Raw genomic sequence first — 25,000 nt, 5'->3', positions numbered from 1 at the left:
AAGTGAAATTCCAGACTCGGCAGCTTGAAGGAGCTCTCTGAGAATAGCCACAGAGATGGTGACTTTCACAAGCATATGATCAGATGAACCAATTGGAGCAGAGGAAGAGCAGGAGACATTTGCAGGAAAGTTAGTCATCACCAAGTCCAAAAGGGAGGATTTGCCAATGGGAGAAATCCAGGTTGGAAGGTTCACAGATTGAGTGAGTCCCATAGCATCACAGAAGTCCTTTGCTGAAGTGCCATGGCTGGTGAGAGAGGTACCAACACACAGCCAAGTTGCATGGTGATGATTAAAATTGCCACATATGAAGAAGAGAGAGTTTAGATGAGTAGTTAAAAGTTTGTCATGTTGTCTGAGAGAGATGTAGATGCAGTTGTCTGTTTGGAGAACGGTACAACATTCAGATGAAAAGAGTTGGGAGTGGAGGGGAAGTCACAGCCAGAGGTACTCCTGGGGGTTAGGATGTGTAAGACCAGCGCAAGGTTGGTGGGAAATTGAGTTATTGATGTAAAGAGCAACTCTGCCACTGGGGCGTGGTTCAGCCTTATCAAATTGGAGAAGACAATAACCAGGGAGAGACACTAAAGAGTCAGGGACATCCTGTGGGAAGAAGGATTCTGTTAAACAGATGTCTGGTTTATCGGCAGCAGCCTGGATTGAGAGATTTGTTAGCCTAGAGCGGAGAACTCTATGTTTAAGGTCCACACAGTTAGAGATGGGGGAGTGGGGGGGGGAGGGGAGGAGGCGTTAGATGTATGATTGGGGGTGAGTTTTTGGGGAAGGATTGAATATGTGGGGTGTGGGGGAAGGTTTGAGTGTCTGGGGAGCGGAAGAAGACTCGAATGTGTGGATATTAGGGGAAGGTTTGAGTGCGTGGGGTTGCTGGGCAAGGTTTGAATTCGTGGGGTGCTGGGCAAGGTTTGAGTGTGTCGGGTGCTGGGCAAGGTTTGAGTGTGTGGGGTGCTGGGCAAGGTTTGAGTGCGTGGGGTTCTGGGCAATGTTTGAGTGTGTGGGGTGCTGGGCAAGGTTTGAGTGCGTGGGGTGCTGGGGAAGGTTTGAGTGTGTGGGGTGCTGGGGAAGGTTTGAGTATGTGGGGTGCTGGGGAAGGTTTGAGCGCATGGGGTGCAGGGGAAAGATTGTGTATGTGAGGTGTGGGTGAAGGTTTTAGAGGGTGAGGTTAAGGGAAGCATTTAGGGTGTGGGGTGAGGAGGGATGTGTAAAGGGGCGGGGGGGGTGGGGGTGGGTGCCATGAAGCTTTGAGGGTGTGGCGTGGGGTTGGATGCTTCTGATTTCATTTTCCTAACTTTGACAGATGGAGATAAAGATCATGGGATTGGGAGATTTGAACAGTTGTTAAATGCTGTGTGAGTGGGGGTGAGGGGTTTTGGGGGTTGGGTTGGGAGAGGGGTGAGGTTTGTGGTTGAGGCACAGAGCAGACAAAAACCTCTGAAAAATAATCCTTTTCTGGAAGAAAAGAAGAAGAAGAAGAAAAAGAGAGACATATATCGTGATGGGGAAGAAGCACATGTGTGGCATTGATGAAAGAGATACAAGGGTTGAAATGCATTCTTAAAATGATTTTTTTTTTTTTAAAGAAGCATTTCTATTTTAAAAAGAAGTGAAGAAGCGTTTTCCCTTTATTTTTTTTCCTTCCCCCAACCCGAACTCCCATACCCTCCCTTCCTTCACCTCAATATGTTGTTTATTATTCCCTGCCAACCAACGAAGTTGGCGGGGGATATAGAAATAGGTTCCGTCCGTCCGTCTGTCACATTTCGTTTCCAGAGCTTAACTACAAATCCCCTCAAGATATATTTACGAAATTTGGTACACATATCAAGCAAGTGGTGAACTGGTGCCTTTTGATACTTAGAGATTTCCCCCAAAAAAATTTCTGTCACTTTCCATGGAAACAAGTTGTTTTTCTTTTTCTCTGTTTATGCCCCCTCGCCTTCTCCATCCTTTGCCATTGTCATGTTCTTTATTGACATGAAAGGCTGCTAGTACCTTCAAAAAAAGTTATTCCACAAGCATGCCTTTTACTTTTCACAAATGAAATATAAATTGTTCTGAACTTGAGGAAGAAAATTGAATCCCCTGTTAAATGATAAATAAGACGACGAGATGAAAACACAAGACAGAAATGTCTTCCCAAGTTGGTCTTGTGTTCTCCCCTCTCGGCCTTCAAGTCTGCTGCCATCACTTTGTGGTCTCATATTTGTAAAGTGTTTCAAAAGTCTTGGTACTATTTGGTTTGTGTCTCTATTGAACATTATTCATTGTAGTTGTTGGTTGGAGGGGGATATAGAAATGGGTTCCGTCCGTCCGTCCGTCCGTCCATCACATTTCGTTTCCGGAGCTTAACTACAAATCCCCTCAATATATATTTATGAAATTTGGTACACATATCAAGCAAGTGGTGAACTGGTGCATTTTGATATTTTCTAATTGATAGGTCACATGGTTTGGCAACCATGTTGGATTCAAGAAAAATATTAAATAATGTTTTCTCTGGAATCACTTAACCTAACGAAGCGAAAATTTGCAACTATCATCTTCCATCATGTCTGTATAAATAGTAAAAATTATGACATCACAAGTCACATGGTTTGGTGGCCATTTTGGATAGAAAAACACCTCATCCGATTAACACGAAACTTCACACATGTATTCCACTGGAAGATTGGAGACAGAATGTAAAATTATGATGTCATAGGTCACATGGTTCATCAGCCATCTTGGATTGAAAATTAATAAATTTTAAAAATCTTCTCCAGAACGGCTGGACAGATTGAGTGACAATTTCACATACACTTCACCCAAGACATCCTTTCAGAAGTTTGTTAATTTCTAATTGATAGGTCACATGGTTTGGTGGCCATATTGAATTTACCCTAAAACCTTCAAACATCTCCAGAACGGCTGGTCATATCAAGGGGAAACTTCACATACATATTGCACACGCTTTGGGAATATAAGTTTGTTCATCATTTACTACGGCGGGGGATATCCAAGACTGTCTTCAACGGATGCTAGTTTAGTTTGTGTTGAAGGAAGTTGGGAAATTGTCTGCACCAAGTTTCATGAGTCTGGAGTAAACATGTCATAAGCAGCAAAACAACGAAGTGAAATGGTAGAATGGTACCTTGAGATGAAGTCTGTGACTTCATCTCAGTGGCATCTCAAGACTCAGTGGCAGCATTTCAAAGTGAGAGACCCACCCTGCAAGAACTGTATTTTTCACTGTTAAGAAATTCCAGAAAGAAGACTGTTCACAATCTTTAGAAATTGGGGAGAAAGAGGAGCAACTGCCTCACCACATGATTGCCTCAACTGCCTCGCCATGCCAGCCATCTTTCAGAAGAGAATATTGAGGTGGTGAGATAATCTGTCACTCAAATTCCAAGGATATCCTCTTGCGGGCACTTACAAGACCTTGGTCTTTCGCACACTACTGTCTTTCGGATCCTGAGGCAGGAGATGAAACTTTATCCATATAATTCACAGATCAAACAATCTCAAAAACGCTGACAAGGCAGAGAAGTTTGGTGACAAGGTAATCTCTTTCAAAATAGAGCACATCTGGTCTCCCCATTCCACAGACCTCAACCAGCTGGACTTATTTCTGTGGTGCTATTCGGAGGACTATGTATACAAAGACAACCCTCGTAACATCCAGCAACTCATGAGAACTATTGAAGAGTGTGCAAGATCCATCTCATCTCTGACATATTCAAGAGGGTGACAGAACTTCGCTGTCAGAGTGAACACTTGCCTGGCACACCATGGAGGTCACATTGAGCACATATAATCCATGCCATTCCATCATTGTAAATTCACACTTTTTCATCATTGTAAATCGGTGCCAAAACATCTCCCACTTTATGATGGGTGATTGTTAATTTTGAACTTTGTTTTCCTTTTTCAAAATAAAGCATTGAAATATTCCAATTCTTTTGAAGCATCCTTGTAACTTTGAAATTCTCTTCCGTTGCTGATATCCTCTCCCCCTTTTACCTGCAACTAACACTTCTCTTCAGTTTCTTGCATAAATGCATTGCTGTCCAACTGTTCCCCTTCACTGTAACTTTGTCAATGGAACTGAACATGCATATTCAAATAAATGTTGTGAAAACCGCGCGCGCGCACACACGCGCACACACACACACACACACACACACACACACACACACACACACACACACACACACACACACACACACACACACACACACACACACACACACACACACACACACACACACACACACACACACACACACACACACACACACACACACACTAACAGCTTCAGAGAGGCTGAGGCGTTTGGGGCATAGCCTAGCCATGCAGCTTGGTGTGCATTGTTGACTCCATACTGTGAGGATTACTCCCTTTTGCTCACTCCCTCCCGCCATGGACCCATGGGACTGAGGTTGGGTAATAACGCGTATGGAGATGCAACCAGTGGCAGTGGCGCGCTGTGTCCGGGTAAACGGGGATGTCCTCGGGTGGGATCAGGTGAACCCTCGGAAATAGAGGGGTAAATGGAGCACGAATGAGGAGACCGTTGTCCATGAGTCATGGTTCCTTGCTGGGTTGGCGATGGGTGCTTTGAGACCAGGGAAGGCTCTGTTCAGTCTTGGGGCCTGTGCAAATGGAGATGATGACCAGTGGCAGCATATGGGACATGGAGACACACACACACACACACACACACACACACACACACACACACACACACACACACACACACACACACACACACACACACACACACACACCCTTTCGTCCCACCCCCACTGTTTCATTCACCAGTATGTGTGTCCACTTGGAAAATGGCACTTTTTGGTTCCAGATACGATTCAGTGTTCTCACCAATCATAGTTAGAGGTGCATCATTAACCAGTGTGAGCTGAAAATCTTCAAAGTCTCGAAGTGAACGGAACAGCGATGTTGCCCTCATGAGTCCCAATATGGGTGAAACTCGTTGGGAGCTTCGTTTTTCATCTGCTTGGTGACAGCATTTGATCTTGACATCTTTGCATTATGAGAGGCCCATCTGGGTTTGCAGTCATGAGGTTGTCATGACAATATCATCATGGGTTTGTCCAAGGTGGAGAACTTCAATAATTGTGTACATATACAGTATATAAACATAGCAGTGGATTGGGAAATAAAATTTCTGAGAATCTTGCATTGAAGCAGTTGAACTAATAACATTTTTACTTTACTTTCCCTTTTGATCATCATTGTACTGGTATAAAATTACTTTGTAAAATATTAACTGGAGAAATTTCCATGGTTGAACCATAGATAGGATTACTAAATCGTATCCAATTGTGGATTTCGCGTGTATATTGTATTGAGTGATAGCATGAAGCTGTTTTTGCTTTTTAATATACCATAAGTATAGTTACGTTTGTTTGTTTGGGGGGGGGGAATGGTTAGACATTGCCTTCGAAACAGAGAAATGTATGGAGTAGTATGGTCCATGTACGAGTAGTTAGCCCATCTCAATATGATTAAGTAGGGGAACGTTAGCTTCAGGATTGTCTTGTTTGAATGTGCACCATATGGGGGATGGTGTGTGGTAATTATTAGTTTGGGATTAAGGTTAAGACAATTGTACGTATAACCTCTTGTATGTCCCACCGGATGAGGCACTCGAGGTGAGTGGATATATATATATATATATATATATATATATATATATATATATATATATATATATATATATATATATATATATATATATATATATATATATATATATATATATATATATATATATATATCTATCCTGGTGTTGGCGCAGTGGTAAGGGCAGCGGCTTGGGATCCAAAAGGTCCTGAGTTCAAGCCCCGTTGGGCCACTGAATTAATACACCAGGGGGTTGACTCAGCCTGTCATCCTTCCGAGGTCGGCGAAGTGAGTACCAGTGTACTGGGCCGGTGTATACCCCGGTTAAAATAGGTGTACCATATCCCTGTGTCGTAAGAAGTGACCAGGGTTGCGTCAGGAAGGGCATCCGGCGTAAAACATGTGCCAAATCACTATGCGGATCATACGGATGATCCACTGTGGCGACCCCTAACGGGATCAGCCAAAAGAAGAAGATATATATATATATATATATATATATATATATATATATATATATATATATATATATATATATATATATATATATATATATATATATATATATATATATATATATATATATATATATATATATATATATATATATATATATATATATATATATATATATATATATATGGAGCTTATATCACCTCGAGAGCGAGGGAAGGAGCTTTTTATCACCTATTGAGAGGAGAAGCCTAAGATCGCCTCCTGAGAGGTGGAGTTGTATTGAGTGATGGTTCTTCTTTCACTCAATACAATGTTGTTCTTTCTGGAGGGGTGGAGTTTTCATTGCCCTGAGGGGGTGGAGCATCGGGGGAGAGTCATGGCTGAGGAGAGTGGAGGAGGATTGGGCATGAATGGAGAAAGAGAGCCGAGAGAGAGAGAGAGAGAGAGAGAGGGAGAATTGTCTCTGGGGAGTTTTTGGAGTCGTCTCTGAGGACAGTTGGGTTTGGCGCAAAAGTGGAGTGGAGTTTTCTTGCCTGAGGGAAGGTGACTGTGGTTGGCTCCCCATTTTCGTTGTGCCTGGCTGGCACTGCTTAATCATTCCTGCCTTGCCCTGTTTGTCGACCTGCCCATGTGCTGTCGTCTCATCGCCTGCTCACCGTCTCATCGCCTGCTCGTCCACCAGCTGCTTTGGCCTCATCCAGTTCACGTTCCCCATCTCTGTCTGTGAAATAAATCTGGTGTGTGGTGCCATAGGTTTTATTGGTATTGTACATAATTAATTATTTATCATTTCTTTGTTTCCCCCTTACTTCCCCACCTCAACCCATCATCGTATCCTTTCATCGGGTCAACCTTCCCTTGTTACTTGTTCGGGAAATAAACCCTTTGGTTTTAAAAGAGTTAAGAGCCTCATGTGCTTCCAATTTCCACGTGTGCAAAGCTGCCATTGTTCAAACGCAGTCCAGGGGAGTCACAGCCAGTTTTGGTCCATCTGTCCAGTGTCGGTGTTAATTGGCATAGACATGACAGTATATTAACCTTTTGAAGGCACACTCGAAGTTGCTTATCTGAGTGAAATTTTGTTCTGGTAGCCAACCATACACGAGGACAATTTATCCATTTCAAGTCCCAGGCGATTCATCTTGGTGTCACTCAGAGTTGCTTCGGGTTCTCATGATTGTGTGTATATCACATGGGATTCGCCCCTGGCTGACTTATTTTGTTGGAATATTGTCTTTCAATTGGCACTGAGTAGGAGATGTCACATGAGTGAAATTCCAGAGATTTGCCCCAAGCCGTCGACGTCAAATCCATGTTTCTCACATTTCTGCTCCCTCGAGTCGGGATGATTCTGCTGATTTCGTAGAGTTGGCCACTTCCAAACATAATAAGGCAGTTTCGGTCAATTTTCAAATTGTATTTTAAATCGGAATTGAACTGCGCAATAACTCTTTTGAAATCCACTTGGAAATTGTTTGGGATTCGTGAAGGTGGATGTTCATAACCCTGCTAAACAATCTCGTGAATGTGTTAATTGCTCGTGAATAAGTGCCTGTGATTCCAATGAACAAATCACCCAATGTGTGAGCCAGCTTTAGAGGTTAATCGATTTAACATTCTGAATTGAAGAAAATTTATTTCTTGTTGATTAATTTCACCCCATAATCAGATATGAATGCAAATATTCTTCAATACTGGGGAAAGTGCATTGTTACAGCAATACAGAGGTGTGATGTTGACAGCGTATTACAAATCTTTACTCGACTGTAGGAAGGTGCAATATACGCGTAGCCTTCATCATCAATTCAAGAATACATGGAACTTGTTGGATTGTCAGCTGGTTGTTGTTCCAGTGCTGCTTAAACGTTTAGATACCAGTATGATGAACATGCTCAACATCTGATAAACATACAAGCTGACTTGTTTCATTTACCTCAAATGAAATTGAACTATTTCATTCCAGCCTCCGAATTTGAATTGCCTTGTATAACTTGCAGTTGCCTTCCTTGTTGATATTAGTGGCTTTTAATCTCTGGTTATCGTCTTGTGTCCTGGTAGCTGTGTACTCTACGCGGCTCCGTGCCTGAGCCTGTGGTGCCATCGACCTCGCGTCACGGCACGACACGAGGCCTTCCTCATCGCGACATCCTTGAGTATGCCGTTCCTGATCTTCCCCTTTCTGCCCTCAAACTGGCACAAGCCACACCGCATGTCACTGACCAACTGCTGCGCCTCGATGAACAAGGAGTGGGTGCCTCACTTTTTGCTCCCTTTCAGACTTTTGCTTTCTTGATTTATTCCTAATCTGTTTTCACTCATTTATCCTCATTTTTAGTTTTTGTCCATTTGCTTTTTTCAGTTGGAGTTACTGATAAGGAAATTACAGGCAAATTAAACTTTCCATGATGCAAGAAAGGCAACATACGTGCACTCATAAAGCAGAGCTTCCTGTAGCATATGAGCAATGGCTAAAATCGATAATGAATGCACCCACAGAATGAACACTATAAGTAGAAAATTGAGGAGAAATAACACGGGATGATATGGAACACACACTGCTGCACCAAATGCCATATACACATGCAAGAGGTTCCATTGTCGATGATGGGGAATGGATATCATGCAGTTTGGGAATCTTTTGTTGACTTGTCTGCTCATAGAACCATGCAAGTATGAGAACCATACATAGCTTGCAACTTGCACAGGTAACGCTGATAAACCCATCCCTTATGAGAACTAAACTAATGCACAACCAGCAGAGGAGCAACAGCTCTTACACTGACCTGGTATTGACTCATTAGTCTAAAAGCAGTAGTTTTCCAGACCACATTACAGGGTGAGTGTTAAAAGCTTCAGGTGATTAGATTTATAGTCCAGGCAGTTGGCAACACTTTTGCAAACCTCGACTGTGACCAAATGTTGGCAATTTCTGTTATTTCAAATTGGACACACCCAGTAAAAAATTGTGAGCTAGAAAGATGCAAGCAGTGGTGGTTAGTCGTCGTCTTCGTTCGCATGCAGCACAAGGCTGTGGGGTAGCATCATTGGCTGAAGGCACGGCTGTGCTGCTGATGCAATAAGTAGCGGTTATTGCCGTTGTGTGGTTCACAGGCAGTGTCCTGCAAGCCATGACCCTCTATCTCAGTTGACATGTGATCGCAGTTCAAGGGGCTGCATGTTGTCTCAATTTGGAGAGAGGTAACTGCCATCCTACATTTGGAAAGAGGAAAATCCTACCATTTTCCTACAAAATGAGAAATGACCTTCAGCGTAATGCTTCGAGGAATAATTTGACCATGTGAAGTGTTCACCCGATTGGGCCAACTCAGTAATTATTGTGGTACTGGTTATTGTATGTACAATATTTTATATATTGTGTTCATGGGAAGTACTGCTAACCTGGAATTGAACCTCAAACAAATGCTTTGTTGTATTATCAATTTGAGGAAAATTACGAGTCGATCCAATTACAATTTGAGATCCGAGATGTGCCATCCTCTAAACAGCGCATTGGTGCTGCCAAAGAGATTTCTTGGCGCGGGTTATGCTTTGTTGTTTGCCATTGGCTTCCCAGCAGTTAGGGCAGGAATTTGTAACTTGTTCAGGGTGCAGGCAGTCGTGAAGGACACTGTGGGATCTTTAACGTCCACTAATAATGCCGACACAGCTCGGAGGTGAGTGTACACACCTCTGGGCTCTCCTGCCAGCTCCTGCAATTATTATACAGTCCTTAATTTTTTTTCAACACTTGATAATAAACCACCTCTGCGATGGAGGGGCGATCTGTTCAGGATTGGTTATCACCTTAAACCATTTTGTGGCTTATTATTATTATTTTTGTTATTATTATCATCATCATTAGTCGTTGAAGTAACAAACCACCCGTGTTCCTGTCATCTTTCTGTGGTTGTGAGGTTGTGGTGTATGGGTGTAAAGTGGTGGGGCAAGGTGAGAGGGGGGCTTTGTTAGTTGTTGGGGCTCTTTCTCTGCACCTTTTTCTATTTATGATATTTTCTTATCTGGGGAACTGTCTTTCTTAGTCTGTTGTAATGAGCCCTTTGCTGCAGAATTTAAAGTTTACTGTGCACAGATTTATTACATCCTTCTGATTGGACCCCGTTTCCATCAGCTCCTCTCCTTTTAGTACAGTACTGTGTTCCACCTGTTTGGTGTTGTCCCACTTTTTCCTTCTTGACCACATTTTTCTGTTGCACCATTGCCCCCCTGTTATTCTGCGTGTCCATGAGTCTCGGTGCCTGCATACGTAATGTACAAGTTAAGAAATCCGATACAAAGGAAGGTGTGCATGACAAATTCACTTTTTGCACCTGCTAGCGGCTCATGCAGGGATGCATCTTGTACGTAATGAATGCTTCGAGTATTTTTGCCAGTCCTTTGGAGGCACGAGCTATTTTTAAGCAGGCGTGTATTATCATCCCTGAATGTTTTGATCATTATGTCATTTTGGCATATTTCATCATTTGCGCTCATATGTAATGGGATCGAGACTCATAATTTCTGATAAATATGAGGCCTCCGCATGCAGGTTTGCAGGATGTTGTTGTCTCATTCAGGTTATACTTGTGGCAGTGAAATATTTAAATGAATTTTCATTGTAATTTTTTATCGTGCATTACCTGCTGACCCACAGATGTGGAATCGAAAGAAGAGATTGAGAAAACATTTCCTTTACATTGTCTTTGTTATGCATCAATTTTAATTTTTTAATCGTTGTATCAGGAGGGCTTTCCAAGAAAGGTCTCAAGACTGCATTTCTGTACACCAGGAATGACACATTTAAAGCCATGATGTATAACCAAAATGAAAAATGGTTGTTTTGCTTGAACTTGTTAGCATGTGAAGCATGAATATCAAGATGGAATGTTTTGATTGAGTGCTTCCTGGTCAGAATTTGTATTGGAGACTGTGTAAGTGTGTTTGCAGGAAAGAAATGCTCTTGTTATTGAGATCCCTGAGCCCATTCCATCTTATTCAATTCTCTCCCCACCGCTCTCTAGCTGAGTTACCAGCACAAGATCGGGATCATGTACTGCAAGACTGGACAGAGCACCGAGGAAGAGATGTACAACAATGAGGTGGCAGGCCCTGCTTTTGATGAATTCCTGGACATGCTTGGAGAACGTGTTCGCTTGAAAGGTTTTGACAAGTACCGTGCACAACTTGACAACAAGAGTGAGGATTTATGTGCTGTCTCCCACACATTATCCTCTTCCCAATCTCTTGCACGATACTACCAATTTCTTCCAACTCCACACCAATCATTTATGTTCCCCTGACCCCCTCCTTCCCCTATGCGCTTAAAACTCTCTCTCCAGTTTTCCAATATTGTGCAACCCTCTCCCCTAACATTCTCCCCCCCCCTCACCCACCTCCTTCCCACAGTTTAATTTAACGACACTTCCTCACCACCCCCTTCCTTCAATCACCTCTCCTGTCACCCCTGCTTCATCCTTGACCCACACCCTTCCTTCCATCCTTTTGTCCTCCTCCACTCTTCCTTCGATTTTATTTTCTGCCCCTTCAGCCTCCCTTCATTTATTATTATTATTTTTTTTTAAACGTTTTTCACCTTTTCTTCCACTTCTTCCCCACGTCCCTTGCTTTCCATCTTTTTGCTGCCTCCTCACCCTTCTTTCCATAAATTTGGTTCCCTCATTGCTCTTCTTCTCATCACTTCTCATCTTCTCTTACCGCTCCTCGCACACCCTTCCTTCCATATTTATACCCCTCTCCCCCTCACCCCCTCCCTCACCAAAAGCATATAAAACTTTAAACTTTTTGTATGTGCTTCCATCACCCAAAGCTCATTTTCACAAAAAGGCATTACTCACCCTTGTGTAACACCTGCTGCTTTTACCTGTCCTCCAATAACCCATGCAATTGTAAAAGTAATAAACTGTGTATAATGGATGGTTGGTTTACTTTGTGTTTGATTACAGAGTGTAAATTTGTGAATATCTGGTTTCCAGCTGTTGAACAAAAAGTCAAACCAGTACAACAGCTGAGAAACCAAAGAATAAGTTCAACTTGTTGCAGACAGAACCAGCATTTACTCCTGCTACTTTCAAATGTTTAAGCCTGAAAATGAAACATGAACAGAATTTCAGAATTTTCAAATGGATATCACATGGAAATGTTTGGCCTGCCAGCACATCAGTAAGTTTATTTTCATCAGCAAAAATGTTCACCGAGCTGTTTATATGATCGATTAATCAGCAAAAATGTTCACCGAGCTGTTTATATAATCGATTAATCAGCAAAAATATTCACCGAGCTGTATATATAATCGATTAATCAGCAAAAATGTTCACCGAGCTGTTTATATATCAATTAATCAGCAAAAATGTTCATCGTATAATCCAAAAAACGGATGTACTTTAGAAAGTTCAAACTTTGATAAAATGTATAATGGTTACTGTAATCTGTCTCAAATGTAAATATACCTTCACAACAATTTTAAAAGCATGAAGATGTTTTACTTCCTTCCTCTCGTGCCTCTTGCTTGGCAGTGGATTCTACGGGAACACACTCATTGTACACTCTGCATGGAGATTATGAGATCATGTTCCATGTCTCCACCATGCTTCCCCACACACCAAACAACAGACAACAGGTGTGTGTGTGTGTGTGTGTGTGTGTGTGTGTGTGTGTGTGTGTGTGTGTGTGTGTGTGTGTGTGTGTGTGTGTGTGTGTGTGTGTGTGTGTGTGTGTTTGTGTGTGTGTTGATCTCCAATATAATCAGACAATGTCTGCTCTTTTAAACACTGCTATATTTTGCCACAGTTTAAAATTTTTTGTGTTTTTTTAAAATATCTGCTGCCCTATTGTTATCACTGCTATCAGAAAAGCCCGTCAAAATGACGGGTGACCCTTCTGTATCTAAACACTGTTCCACCTTGAAAACGTAAGCTAAAACCGAAACTACGTACAAAAACCTTGAATTTATTTGCAGTTCAACACATTAGACTATGCTTGAGGAATATTAGCAGTGAGGGGAGCAATTTCTCAATGAAATATGCAGTTTCCATTATACCCAATCACACACACACACACACACACACACACACACACACACACACACACACACACACACACACACACACACACACACACACACACACGACTTCAACAGATGTGATTTTCAAAACAACAACTACAATTGCAACTAGAACGGCACTTGGTGGAGCTCATATTTCCATGAGGTTGAACAGTTGACGTTTTGTATCCCACTGATATTCCAGATCTGCATCCGGACCTTCACCAAAATTCTGTTCTTCTCACCGAGCAACTCATTCACCAAGTTTTATCATAATCCGTCTTCAACTTTTTGAAATATCCTGCTGTATTTTGTTTTTGGCCCGATCTCTCAATGGTGAAGAATCGCTTTGAAATTATCGTATCCAGACCCGGGTCTGGATCTTCACCAAAATCGAATCAAATTAGTCCTCATCACACATCCAACCTGTCCACCAAGTTTTGTCCAAAACAATCAATAACTTTTTGAGTTATCCTGCTCACAAACAAACAAACAAATGGGTGAAAACATAACCTCCATCCACCTTCAGTGACAGAGGTAATAACAACAAAATCAGGCAAATTGCTCATCCATTTATTTGAATCACATACATGAAGGAAACCCCTTCTGTATTTTTCAACTATTTTGCCTTGAAAAGTCAGGCTAAAACTGAAATTATGCACAAAAACCTTCATTTGTCGGGGAGTGCTCGTCACACTCCACATATTTTGATGTACCTGCCAATCGCACCGCATGCCTTCTGGTCGAATGGTTTGCATTAGCGGGAACAATCGTCTGGGTGGCAGATGGATGGTTGTTATGGATTATGCAGTTTTACCATGTGAGACATAATCCGTGGCTGCTGATCATAACAGTCAGGTTGTGTTATTACATGTGCACACACACACACACGCACACACGCACACACACACACGCACGCCTGTTCGTCTGTCTGTTTGTCTGTTGTGTTATAACTTGAGAACGGATTAAGAGATTTCAATAAATCGAACTACGGTGGATTTGGGGAATTCTCGGGAAGGTTTGTGGGAATTTTTTTTTTATGGGTACGTGGGTACACGTGGCAAAACTGCAAACGCCAACTTGCAACACTGGTTATCCCTGCACTCAAAATCCTTTTTCTTCTTGCCATATTGATTAGCTATCACAGCAGAGATTGGTGCTTCCGTCAGCGAAGCGATTGGTCTTGTATTCTATTTTTGTTATAATTTTCCACCAGTGGCTTTGTTCTCTTCCTACTATGGTGTGTGTTTATGTTGTTTTTTTTTTTTTTTTTTTTTTTTGTCCCTCTTCTCAACACCTCATTTGTGGAGGATCAATAAGGTTGTTGTTGAATTTTCCCTCCTGCTGTTTATTTTCTTTTCAAATCCCTACCGATTATTTTAATTAAACTTCGAATAAATGAAACTTTATCTCCAACTTCATTTTCTTTGAAAATCATGAAAAATGTGATTTGGTATAACTGGCTTTGGAAGACCTTCATAACCTTGGCAATCCCTGAGCCATTGTTTCTCAACATCATCTGTTACTTCATCATCTGTAAACTCAGCATCACAGGATGCATTTGTGAGAGTCATGGGTCCTGTTCTAAATTAAGTTGTTTCAAGAATATCACCAGCATTTAAAATAATAAATATTATGCAAAAATGGTTTATATATAACATGAGTTGTGTTTAATAACACTTCACGAGTAAATCCCCTTGTTCCATATGCTAGTTAGCTATCGTGTGCAGCCTGTGGTCGCTGAGTGCATCATTTTCTGGGGGCACGACTACTGCTGATGCAGTGCCCTCGATATTAGTAAACTGGTACTCATTTCGCCGACCTCGGAAGGATGACGGGCTGTCAACCTCATCTCGTATTAATTCAACGGCTGACGGGGGCTCAAACTCAATGCCCTAAGATCTTAAGCCAGCCAACTTAACCGTTAAGCCAACACCAGGCTTATGTTCTGTATGGTAGGACAGTGGGAAGTCTTATCAATGTCATCATTTTAACTGTAAAAACAGCTTTGTTTGCATTATGATTTTGACAATGGCTGTGTGTTCTATAATTTCTGCTGAGCTCAGGATTGGGGTCTGAATATATGGACAAGCATGATCAAATATACCTGTTGAAGAGAAACTCTGCCAGTCATTTATTTGCCAGGCAATACATTTGTAAAAGGATTTATTTTTCATTAGAATGTGAGGAAGAATCTAAATAAAGGCATGTTGCCACTCCTTGTTTTCGTTCTATTCTCACTGTCATATATATATATATATATATATATATATATATATATATATATATATATATATATATATATATATATATATATATATATATATTCCATGATAGCATGTATGTGTGATCTTGCGTTGGAGTGGCAACCCGTCCAGGATTGTAACCAGAACCAAGAAACTGCTTCTGCAGAACCGACGCTCTGTATAGAGCATGGTGCATAATAATATTAATCTTAATCATATGTGTATATGTATGTATATGTATATGTACTGTATTTCCCTGTGTATAAACCGCACTTTTTTATCGTCAAAAAAGGTGAAAGTTGGGGGTGCGGTTAATCCATGTGTCGAAAAAAAATCTGTCTCAAAAACAGTCAATGCTGAATTTCAATTATATTCCAAATGAACACTTATGTAACAGTCGGAGCTGCTGTTAAGCTCAATTCCCCCGTTTAAATTCTTTTAATCGGTTCAGGTTAACAGTTTGTACAGCGATTTGTTTACAGTGTGTGGACATTAAATATATAAAACGGAGACACCCGGGGTTTCGGTGCATTAAACACAAAAGAAGAAGAATAACACCTGGTCTCACATCAAAAGAAGAATTATTCACAATAACTAGCGTCTAAAAATGGAGCACCCACCTCAAGTAAGCTTGCGTGGCAAGCTTCCCTCGTTTGTCGTGTCCAAGAGGAAGACCCTGCCCAAAGTCAAGTTTCCAGTCGATGTCATTGCTCGGGCACAGCAGAAGGGGTGGATAGACGAGAGACTTGAAATGGTGACTATGTTTTTACATGCATCATTTTCCCATAAACATCCGGTGCAGGCACAATTAATCCACCAAGCTTGTTCTTCACATGCTGACGCTATGCCAGAAAATGCTGGATAGCGGGACGTCGTTTAAAACTTGGAACAACCAATCAACCCCGAGTACTTTTCCATACGAATAGTGGGGCAGATAACAGCAATTTTTGAGTGGAATCGTGCAAATGATGATACAAGCATCAAATTTGGCACATTTGTTCTCCAGGGGATTCCAATCAAATTTTCCTGATTGGCCATTTGAAAATCCACATTTTGAAAAATTTGAAAAAAAATAAAAAATTTCAAAAAAGTAGGACTTTTTCATGGACTGGAATCCATCGCACCTTGGCTCCTTGGCCAAAAGCAATCCACATGTTCTCAAGACCTAGTTCCTGTAAGGATGGCAGTACAGTTATTGCTATGACTAGTACGTCCGTGTCATTAGCCTTAATGATAATGGACTTGCTACCATCCGTCGTTGCATCCCTGGCGTGTACAAATATTTGAGTGTCAGCTTCTTCATGACAACATGGAGACACAGCATCCAGTGACTTCCTTGCGTTGCTAATGGCATCTTCTCCTTTTGTGACAATGACTGTGCTTGTCGTCTGTGCTTCACACATCTTTTCCGCAAGGAAGTGAAACAGCTCAGTGTTGTTGCTGTCATCTCGAAGAAAACTTCTCCAGTTACTTGGGGTCTTACTGGCTCCTGTCACTCTTCTTCTGATTCCTTGCCCCCTTTTCGACCTTGCCTCGGACTTCAGACTTGACTTCTTGTACACATCAAACACTACGTCCACCCTCTCGTACCTGGCACCATAGGATTCCACCTTTGGGATGATGTCTTCTTTAGCATAGTCATCAAATATCTTTGAAGTGCGTGGAGGTAGGGCATTGATAAGTGCTGAGCCATCAATGATGACTGCATCTCCCCTTGGTTCTCTGTCTGGGATGTTCATTTGCGCTTCAAGAATTTCAGCCAGCTGTGACTTCTGACATGTATGAAGCTTGCCGCTGTCACTGAGAGATGCAGGGTGTGACTGATTCTCATGCTTGAAGAATTCTTGCAAGTCACACTGCCTGTTCTGGCATAAGATGAACAGTCGTGAGAACAGCTGACAGTCGTCTTTCAGGACTTTCTCCTTAGAACTTCCCCCAGCTTGCTCTTGTTTGAAGAAAGAAACAATGTTTTTCTTGATTGGATGATAGAAAGGACATTCACCTTCATTCTGTAGCCCCTCCATGAATGAATGGAACTGCTCTTTGCCCCGCTGGTGATGTGTAGCTACCATTTCGGCTTGAGTTGGGTCTGCAATGTTCTTCATGTCTCGTACCAGTAGGTCAGCTGATTCTTCTTGGAATGGGTTGTCCATCTCCTGCATTACTCCATCTCCTGCAAATAAACTCCAGCAGGCTTGAAAACATAGGAATCCACACTTATATCATGCAAATCAGACAACTACAAATACTTCTAAGCAAAAAGTCAACTTCTGGAGGCTAACTTGGCGGCCATCTTTAAAAATGGCCGCCATCTTGGATTTTCAAATGGCCAATCGGGCAGATATGATCAGAAAGCCCTGCAGAGCAGACATGCCACATTTGATGCTTGTATCATAATTTGCACGATTTTCAACTATCTACTACACAAGAAGGCAGGAAATGGAGTTAAAAGGAAGATGTAATTCCTCCGTCACTTATCGCGAGATGACAGAATCTCACAAGATTGTGAATTAAATATTGTTCCATCATTATTTACTTTTAACATTGTACTTGAGGAACGGGAAGAAAGGCACAAGAGATTGTGAATTGAATGTTCCGTCATTGACGATTTTTGTTGGAGGTTGGGGAGGGGGGTTTGAGGACTTTCGGTGGGGATGGAGGGGTTGAGTACTTGGTTTGAGGAGGGGTTTAAAGCCTTGGGGTTGGAGGTGTGGTTGGGAGGGAGGGTTGTGGACTTTGGGTTTTGGAGGAGGAGTTGAGTACTTGAAGTCACATCTTGCATTACGTGGAATTCCTGCCGGTACCTACTAGTTATTAATACATTATCAGCCCAAAGTGTTACTATTGTTCAAAATACAGCAAACCAAGTTACATTTGAGCCCCTTAGAAGTAAACCGTGCCATCCCACATCCAGGGCTAATTTGAGTTGTGCAGGAAAACAATCTTTCCAGTTTTATCAAATATTTTTTTGCTACTGCTGTTTGTTTTAATGGCAGTTCTGAACAAATTGTTTCAAGATGATAGTGATCTTTGCTCAGTACGAGTCAGACCGGATCCTAAATGGGAACCTGAACCTCGGATCTCCACATCGAAGGTTATCTTGTGGTGTTATGTAGCCTACTTTACCTCTCAGGGGCTCATATTTTACATTTGTTTACAACTGTACCATGGAATAAATAATTTGATGGCCTTTAAAAAAATTTAAAAATTCTAATTTCACTCCAGACAGTTTGATATATATATATATATATATATATATATATATATATATATATATATATATATATATATATATATATATATATATATATATATATATATATATATATATATATATATGAGGCCCCGCGAGGAGGAGTGATGTAAGGGCCATTTTTTTAATGATATGATGATGATAGGCTCGGATGATAGGGTAATGGTTAAAATAGTGCAATATGGCATTAACTCCAAAATGGCCGATGTGTCCCAAACATCACTCCTCCTCGCGGCGCCTCGTGTGTGTGTGTGTGTGTGTGTGTGTGTGTGTGTGTGTGTGTGTGTGTGTGTGTGTGTGTGTGTGTGTGTGTGTGTGTGTGTGTGTGTGTGTGTGTGTGTGTGTGTGTGTGTGTGTGTGTGTGTGTGTGTGTGCTGGTTTTATTATTATTTTTTGATGGAATAAGATTGAGTTAGGACTTGGAAATGATCATTATGTTCTCAGAATCTAAAACTGGGTCGCAGAGATGGCTGATTTAGGGTTAGATTCCAAGACCATGCTGAATTGATGGTTCTGATAACTAATGGTTGGCAACTGATTGTCACAATGCAAAGGGATTGGATACTGAGACAGATTGCGGTGGAAAATGGTTTTTGGGAGAAGCGGGCATCGCGATGCACAGCGGAGAAATCCCAACACGATCTTCCTGACAAGAATTCGCAGTGGGTTAATCCATACTCCATTGTTCAGTGTATGGGTGCCTTTGGTGTGCATTTGCTTCTGACTGTGTCGGCAATCACCACTTCCTGTCCAAACAAATAATGTCGTTGCTCTGATTAACTTCTCTTGTGGATATTATCATAATCTCCATCGTTCTGACAATGCATAAGCTGTTTTGGTGCCAAAATCTACCTTGCCTTGGGTGACTATCACCTTTGATACACACCTCATTAGCACTGTGAAGGACGGTGTGGTCAGGTCAGGCTGTCATGCGTCTTGGAAACGACCCTGGAAGAAGTTCATTGTGGCTATGTGTGACGTTTGGACCCTTGTGGACATTATTTTCTGATTACATGCAATGGTGGCCATATACATTCGTACCCAGCTAACGAGGGCGGCTTGTTATCTTGCCAAAACTAAGTTTTGCAAAATATGTTAGTCAGTTTGTATGTTGTTTTTTTTTTGTTTTTTTTTTGTCTGTAATCACGAATAAAAAATTCTGCAGAGCACAGTTATCATCGGAAATTTTTGTAACTTCGCATATCAGAGGCCTATAGAGGTCCCTTTCAGTGCACAAAATTTTGAAGGTCAAGGTCAAAGGTCAAGGTCACTTTGGCGCAAATCAGGGGAGTCGACGAAACACTTATTTTTTGAGTAATTTTGATCGGATCGTCTTCAAACTTCATGGGAATATAGTTCATGGTCTGGCACTCAGCTGATTAATTTTTGGTGGCGATTGGCCTTGACCTTCACATGTTTTTTTTTTTACTTTGGTCTGTAATCACGTATAAATCACTCTGCAGAGCACAGTTATCATAGGAAATTTTTGTAACTTCGCATATCAGAGGCCTATAGAGGTCCCTTTCAGCACATAAAATTTTGAAGGTCAAGGTCAAAGGTCAAGGTCACTTTGTCGCAAATCAGAGGAGTCGACCAAACCCTTATTTTTTTAGTAATTTTTATCGGATCGTCTTCAAACTTCATGGGAATATAGTTCATGGTCTGATGCTCAGCTGATTAATTTTTGGTGGCGATTGGCCTTGACCTTCATGGTTAGCGCCTGAGGTCAAACATATTTGACCCCAAGGTCAAATTTTCAGGTTTTAGGAACCATATCGTGTAGTACCTCAAATTGAACACCTCGATGAGTGCTTTATAGATATGTCAAGCTTGAGACATTATGACGTCATTTGGTGACGTTATGAGGAAAAAGCATATTTTTCATGGTTACTCTGTAGAACGATTCTCATCGGAATCTCTTGTCGGCAGATATTCCTCAAGGAGTCGCTCCTGGTGGATAGCAGCTCTGTTCACCTCAGTGTGACCTTAAAGAAGTCACACGTGGTCACCTTTTGGCAAGATACGGGTCACCCTGCAGGTGACATTGGTTTATTAGCCTGTCTTTGGTGTAATTGCACAATTGCGAGGTTTTGGACACAATAATCCACATGATTTTCTCCACTGTTGAAATATATGGTTTGTAATAAATCTGCATTTGTCAGAAAATTCTTTACTCTAACAATGGCTGCCAAGGACAACAACATATCATCTATCTATAATTCCAGCAATGTGTGTGTGTGTGTGTGTGTGTGTGTGTGTGTGTGTGTGTGTGTGTGTGTGTGTGTGTGTGTGTGTGTGTGTGTGTGTGTGTGTGTGTGTGTGTGTGTGTGTGTGTGTGTGTGTGTGTGTGTAACCGCTGTTTCTCGACAACCACTGGTCCGATCTAATTGAAGCTTGCCAGGTATATTGCTGGGGACCTGAGTATGCGCCTTTTCAAGGTTTGATATTAATCGGACAAGTGCTTCCCAAGTTATGGCCATTTATTTACCAAACCAATAACAGGACACGTTGCTGCGTAGGCGTGGCCGATGGGGAAAGGACGCCATTTAGTTACCAATGACAGGACACGTTGCTGCGTAGGCGTGGCCGTTGGGGAAGAGATCCTCAGCCGCGTTCCCCATTACGGGTTACAACGTACGGACTTCCGGATAGTTATGACTTACTGTATTCGAATAATTTCTTGATTTCTTATGCGCATTTATAAATAAACACAATGCCCCAATGCAGTCGTCCTTTACGAGAGCGAAGGAACGGCCTGTGTGTTTGTTTGAAAGTTTTTTTTTTTTTGCATGTACGGTCACACGCACATCCGGGCACGCGAGAGCGAAGGAACGGCCTGTGTGGTTGTTGTTTCTGGCATGCGGTTTGAAAGTTTTTTTTTGCACGTACGGCCACGCGAGAGCGAAGGAACGGCCTGTATGGTTGTTGTTTCTGGCACGTGATTTTAATTGTTTTTTTTGGCACGTACGGGCACGCGAGAGCGAAGGAATGGCCTGTGTGGTTGTTGTTTCTGGCACGCGGTTTGAAAGTTTTTTTTTTTGCACGTACGGCCACGCACGTACAGGCATGCGAGAGCGAAGGAATGGCCTGTATGGTTGTTGTTTCTGGCACGTGAATTGAAAATTTTTTTTTTTGGCACGTACGGGCACGCGAGAGCGAAGGAACGGCCTGTGTGGTTGTTGTTTCTGGCGTGCGGTTTGAAAGTTTTTTGTTTTTTTTGCACGTACGGGCACGCAAGAGCAAAGGAACGGCCTGTGTGGTTGTTTCTGGCACGCGGTTTTAATTTTTTTTTCACGTACGGCCATGTACGTACGGGCACGCACTAGTATTATATATAAGAAGGAATTATGCATACTTGTCACACCTCCATTGAAGGATGGAATTTGTCATTTATGATACTGCTTTCGTAGCCAAATTCTCATTGTGCTTGACCAAAAATATTACATTTTGATGAAACAGTCTTCAGCGTTCTGTTGGTTTTCAGTGCATTGCTTGTTGACGATGATGTTAAACCCTGAATTCTTAAGACATGGCGTACAACTTCCTGTGTATGCTTTGCAGTGACTGCCCCGACTGGTCGGCCACCCCCATTCCATTCTTATTTATCATCCCAACAAAATGTCGATGCATTCTTTCGTTTGGATGTTCCACTTTATGAAAATCTGGGCGTTTTTCATTCATCATTTGAGCATGTGGCTGGCAACTTTGATTGCATGACACCTCTTTCTCGCAAATGGGCTGACAGGATGTGCGGAGAGATACGCACACTCGTTTCGAAGCTGTCTAGCCTGGGCTTGAAAACACAACTATAAACTGTCATCCTGGTGTTTCACAGGATTCATCAATATGTGTGCTGTCCCTCGGATGGACATTAAACTGGGTGTTCCGTCTGCCGGCATTCGGTGGTGGACGGTGAAGATCCCACGGTGTCCTTCAGAAAAAGAGTAGGCGAGCTATCACCGGCACGATGAACAAATTCCTGCCCTAACCCGCAGTGAGGATTGCATCAGCGGCACAGCTGCGCCTTCAGCCAATTATGTTACCCCGCAGCCTTGTGCTGTATACGAAAGAAGAAGAAGCAGCTTGCAAATTATTGCGAGTTATGTGGACATCATGGCCAATCATTGTCAGATGTTCACAGGAAAGCTGTGTAGAGGAAGGAACGAGTGAGAAGGTACATTAGGAAAATATTTGGCTCGAGACTCGAACACGTCTTGCTGGTATGTTTGAAACGGATCCAATGAAAGATTTATCGAGGTCTCGAGCACGGCTGGACGTGCTTAGGAAGCCTGCCTACCCTTTGAAATGGAATGCTGTTGTCTTTATGGTTTCATTGAGGTTATCTGGTGTCCATCTGTTTGAAGTGTTTCCAGATAGAAGATGCGAATTGTCTGCAATGGATCAAATCTTTTGATACATTGGCTGGTTTTATTACCCTCACCAGAGGAGAGGGTATTGCATTTGGGTCTGTCTGTCTGTCTGTCTGTCTGTCTGTCTTTGTCCACACAGAACGTGAGTACGGGTTTTCTCTGCAACTGCTTGTCGGATTAACAACCTCGTCGGATCAACATGAAACTCCAGACATGATCAGCCACCCATTCTGAATTTGATTCGATAGAGGTCATCATGGGTCAGGTGTCCGATTGAAGTGGGGTGGCTTACTTTTGTTTTCACCATAGAAATTTCACAAAATTTTCACCATCTATGCAACTACACCTGGATAATGTTTAATGATAATTATGACATCATAAGTCACAGGGTTGGCAGCCATGTTGGAAAAAAGGAAAAACTTTGTACCTCTATCTAAAACCGCACCATGGAAAAAATTTAAACAACAAATGGCAAGTACTCTGTATGGGGAACTAGAAGAGCACTCAGTGGAGTGCATACCTCCGCCACGTAATGCCTGATCCATGAGAACATATCAGGCCCAATGTATTTTTCAAATATGTAATATGTTGTTTTTAGCCCGAACTCTCAATGATGAAGAATCACTTTAAAAATTAAATAATTCTCATACCCGGATCCAGATTTTGATCTTCACCAAAATCGAATCAATTTGTCCTTGTCACATACCCACCATGTTCACCAAGTTTCAACCGAATCTGTCCACACCTTTCTGAGATGTCGTGATATATAACGGTTTAGCACTTTAGCCGTACTTGCAGATACCCGCCTACGACGAGTATGGGGGACAGGGCGGATCACAATACTCGGTTGCGGTAGTTTCTTTGGATGTTTTGCACTGCATTCAACAGCTCAGTTCATATTGGTGGCGTGTCTGGGTGCCCATGGTAGTGTTTGAGACCGGTCGCTTTAGATTGTTGGTTAGCCTTGACACATCGTTCCGGATGAGTAACACGAACGATTTGACATATTCATCGTTTCTATATTATCTCCATCAACAGATTAACAACATGGCAGGATAAAAGTCATAAATGCTGAGTTGAACAAAGGTCCTAAACTCATGGACTTAGTTAAGTAAAGCACATCTTCTGGGACCCGGCTGTCTTTTTTCCGCCGAACGATGCTGATTGTGATGTCATCGATTCCCTCTTTGAAAATTCTATCTATATTTGATTTTTTTTAATCCGCTGTCACCTGCATAAATACATGGAACACATAATGTGAAGATTTCGGAAGTATGAACAGAATATGTTTGGAGAAAAGTGTGTTAGAAGTTCCAGGCTTATGCCCATTATATTATGATTTCTCAATGGTGAAGAATCACTTAAAATTATCAGATCCGGAGCCGGATTCTCCCCAAAATTGAATCAACTTCCTTGTCACACATCCGTGTCCACCAAGTTTTGGCTGAATTCGCCCACCACTTTTTGAGCCATTGTGCTTTTGATTTGTTTTGACCCAATCTCTCAATGGTGAAGGATCACTGAAAAAAATTCTAGTATCCAGATCCAGATCTTCACCAAAATCGAATTACGTCGTCCTTGTCACACACACAACCTGCCCACAAATTTTCATCCGGATTTGTCCACAATTTTTTGAGATACCCTGCACTGATATATATATATATATATATATATATATATATATATATATATATATATATATATATATATATATATATATATATATATATATATATATATATATATATATATATATATATATATATATATATATATATATATATACACACACACACACACACACACACACACATATGTGTGGAGATATATATGTATATATTATGTATAGTTGGTGTATATATTAATATGTATGTATCTATTAATGCACGTGTGTGTGTGTGTATGTGTGTGTATGTGTGTGTATATGTGTATATATATATATATATATATATATATATATATATATATATAT

At 41.6% G+C, this 25,000-nt stretch overlaps 1 protein-coding gene across 3 annotated transcripts in view; it reads left to right on the top strand.

Annotated features, from left to right (window-relative positions):
* LOC147032475 (signal-induced proliferation-associated 1-like protein 1) overlaps positions 1-25,000 on the top strand; it is a 322,965-nt gene that overhangs the window by 187,497 nt on the left and 110,468 nt on the right. For all 3 annotated transcript variants that reach the window (XM_085870130.1, XM_085870128.1, XM_085870129.1), the window contains 3 exons: positions 8,161-8,349; positions 11,121-11,295; positions 12,633-12,736. In XM_085870130.1, the coding sequence (XP_085726256.1) occupies positions 8,161-8,349; positions 11,121-11,295; positions 12,633-12,736 (468 nt within the window). The remainder of the gene's footprint in view (positions 1-8,160; positions 8,350-11,120; positions 11,296-12,632; positions 12,737-25,000) is intronic.

This window comes from Eptatretus burgeri, chromosome 2 (genome assembly GCF_056783735.1).
Source record: "Eptatretus burgeri isolate ZD-2024b chromosome 2, Ebu_testis_v1, whole genome shotgun sequence".
NCBI classification, from domain to species: Eukaryota; Metazoa; Chordata; class Myxini; order Myxiniformes; family Myxinidae; genus Eptatretus; species Eptatretus burgeri.
This window is presented reverse-complemented; position numbering and strand designations above follow the sequence as displayed.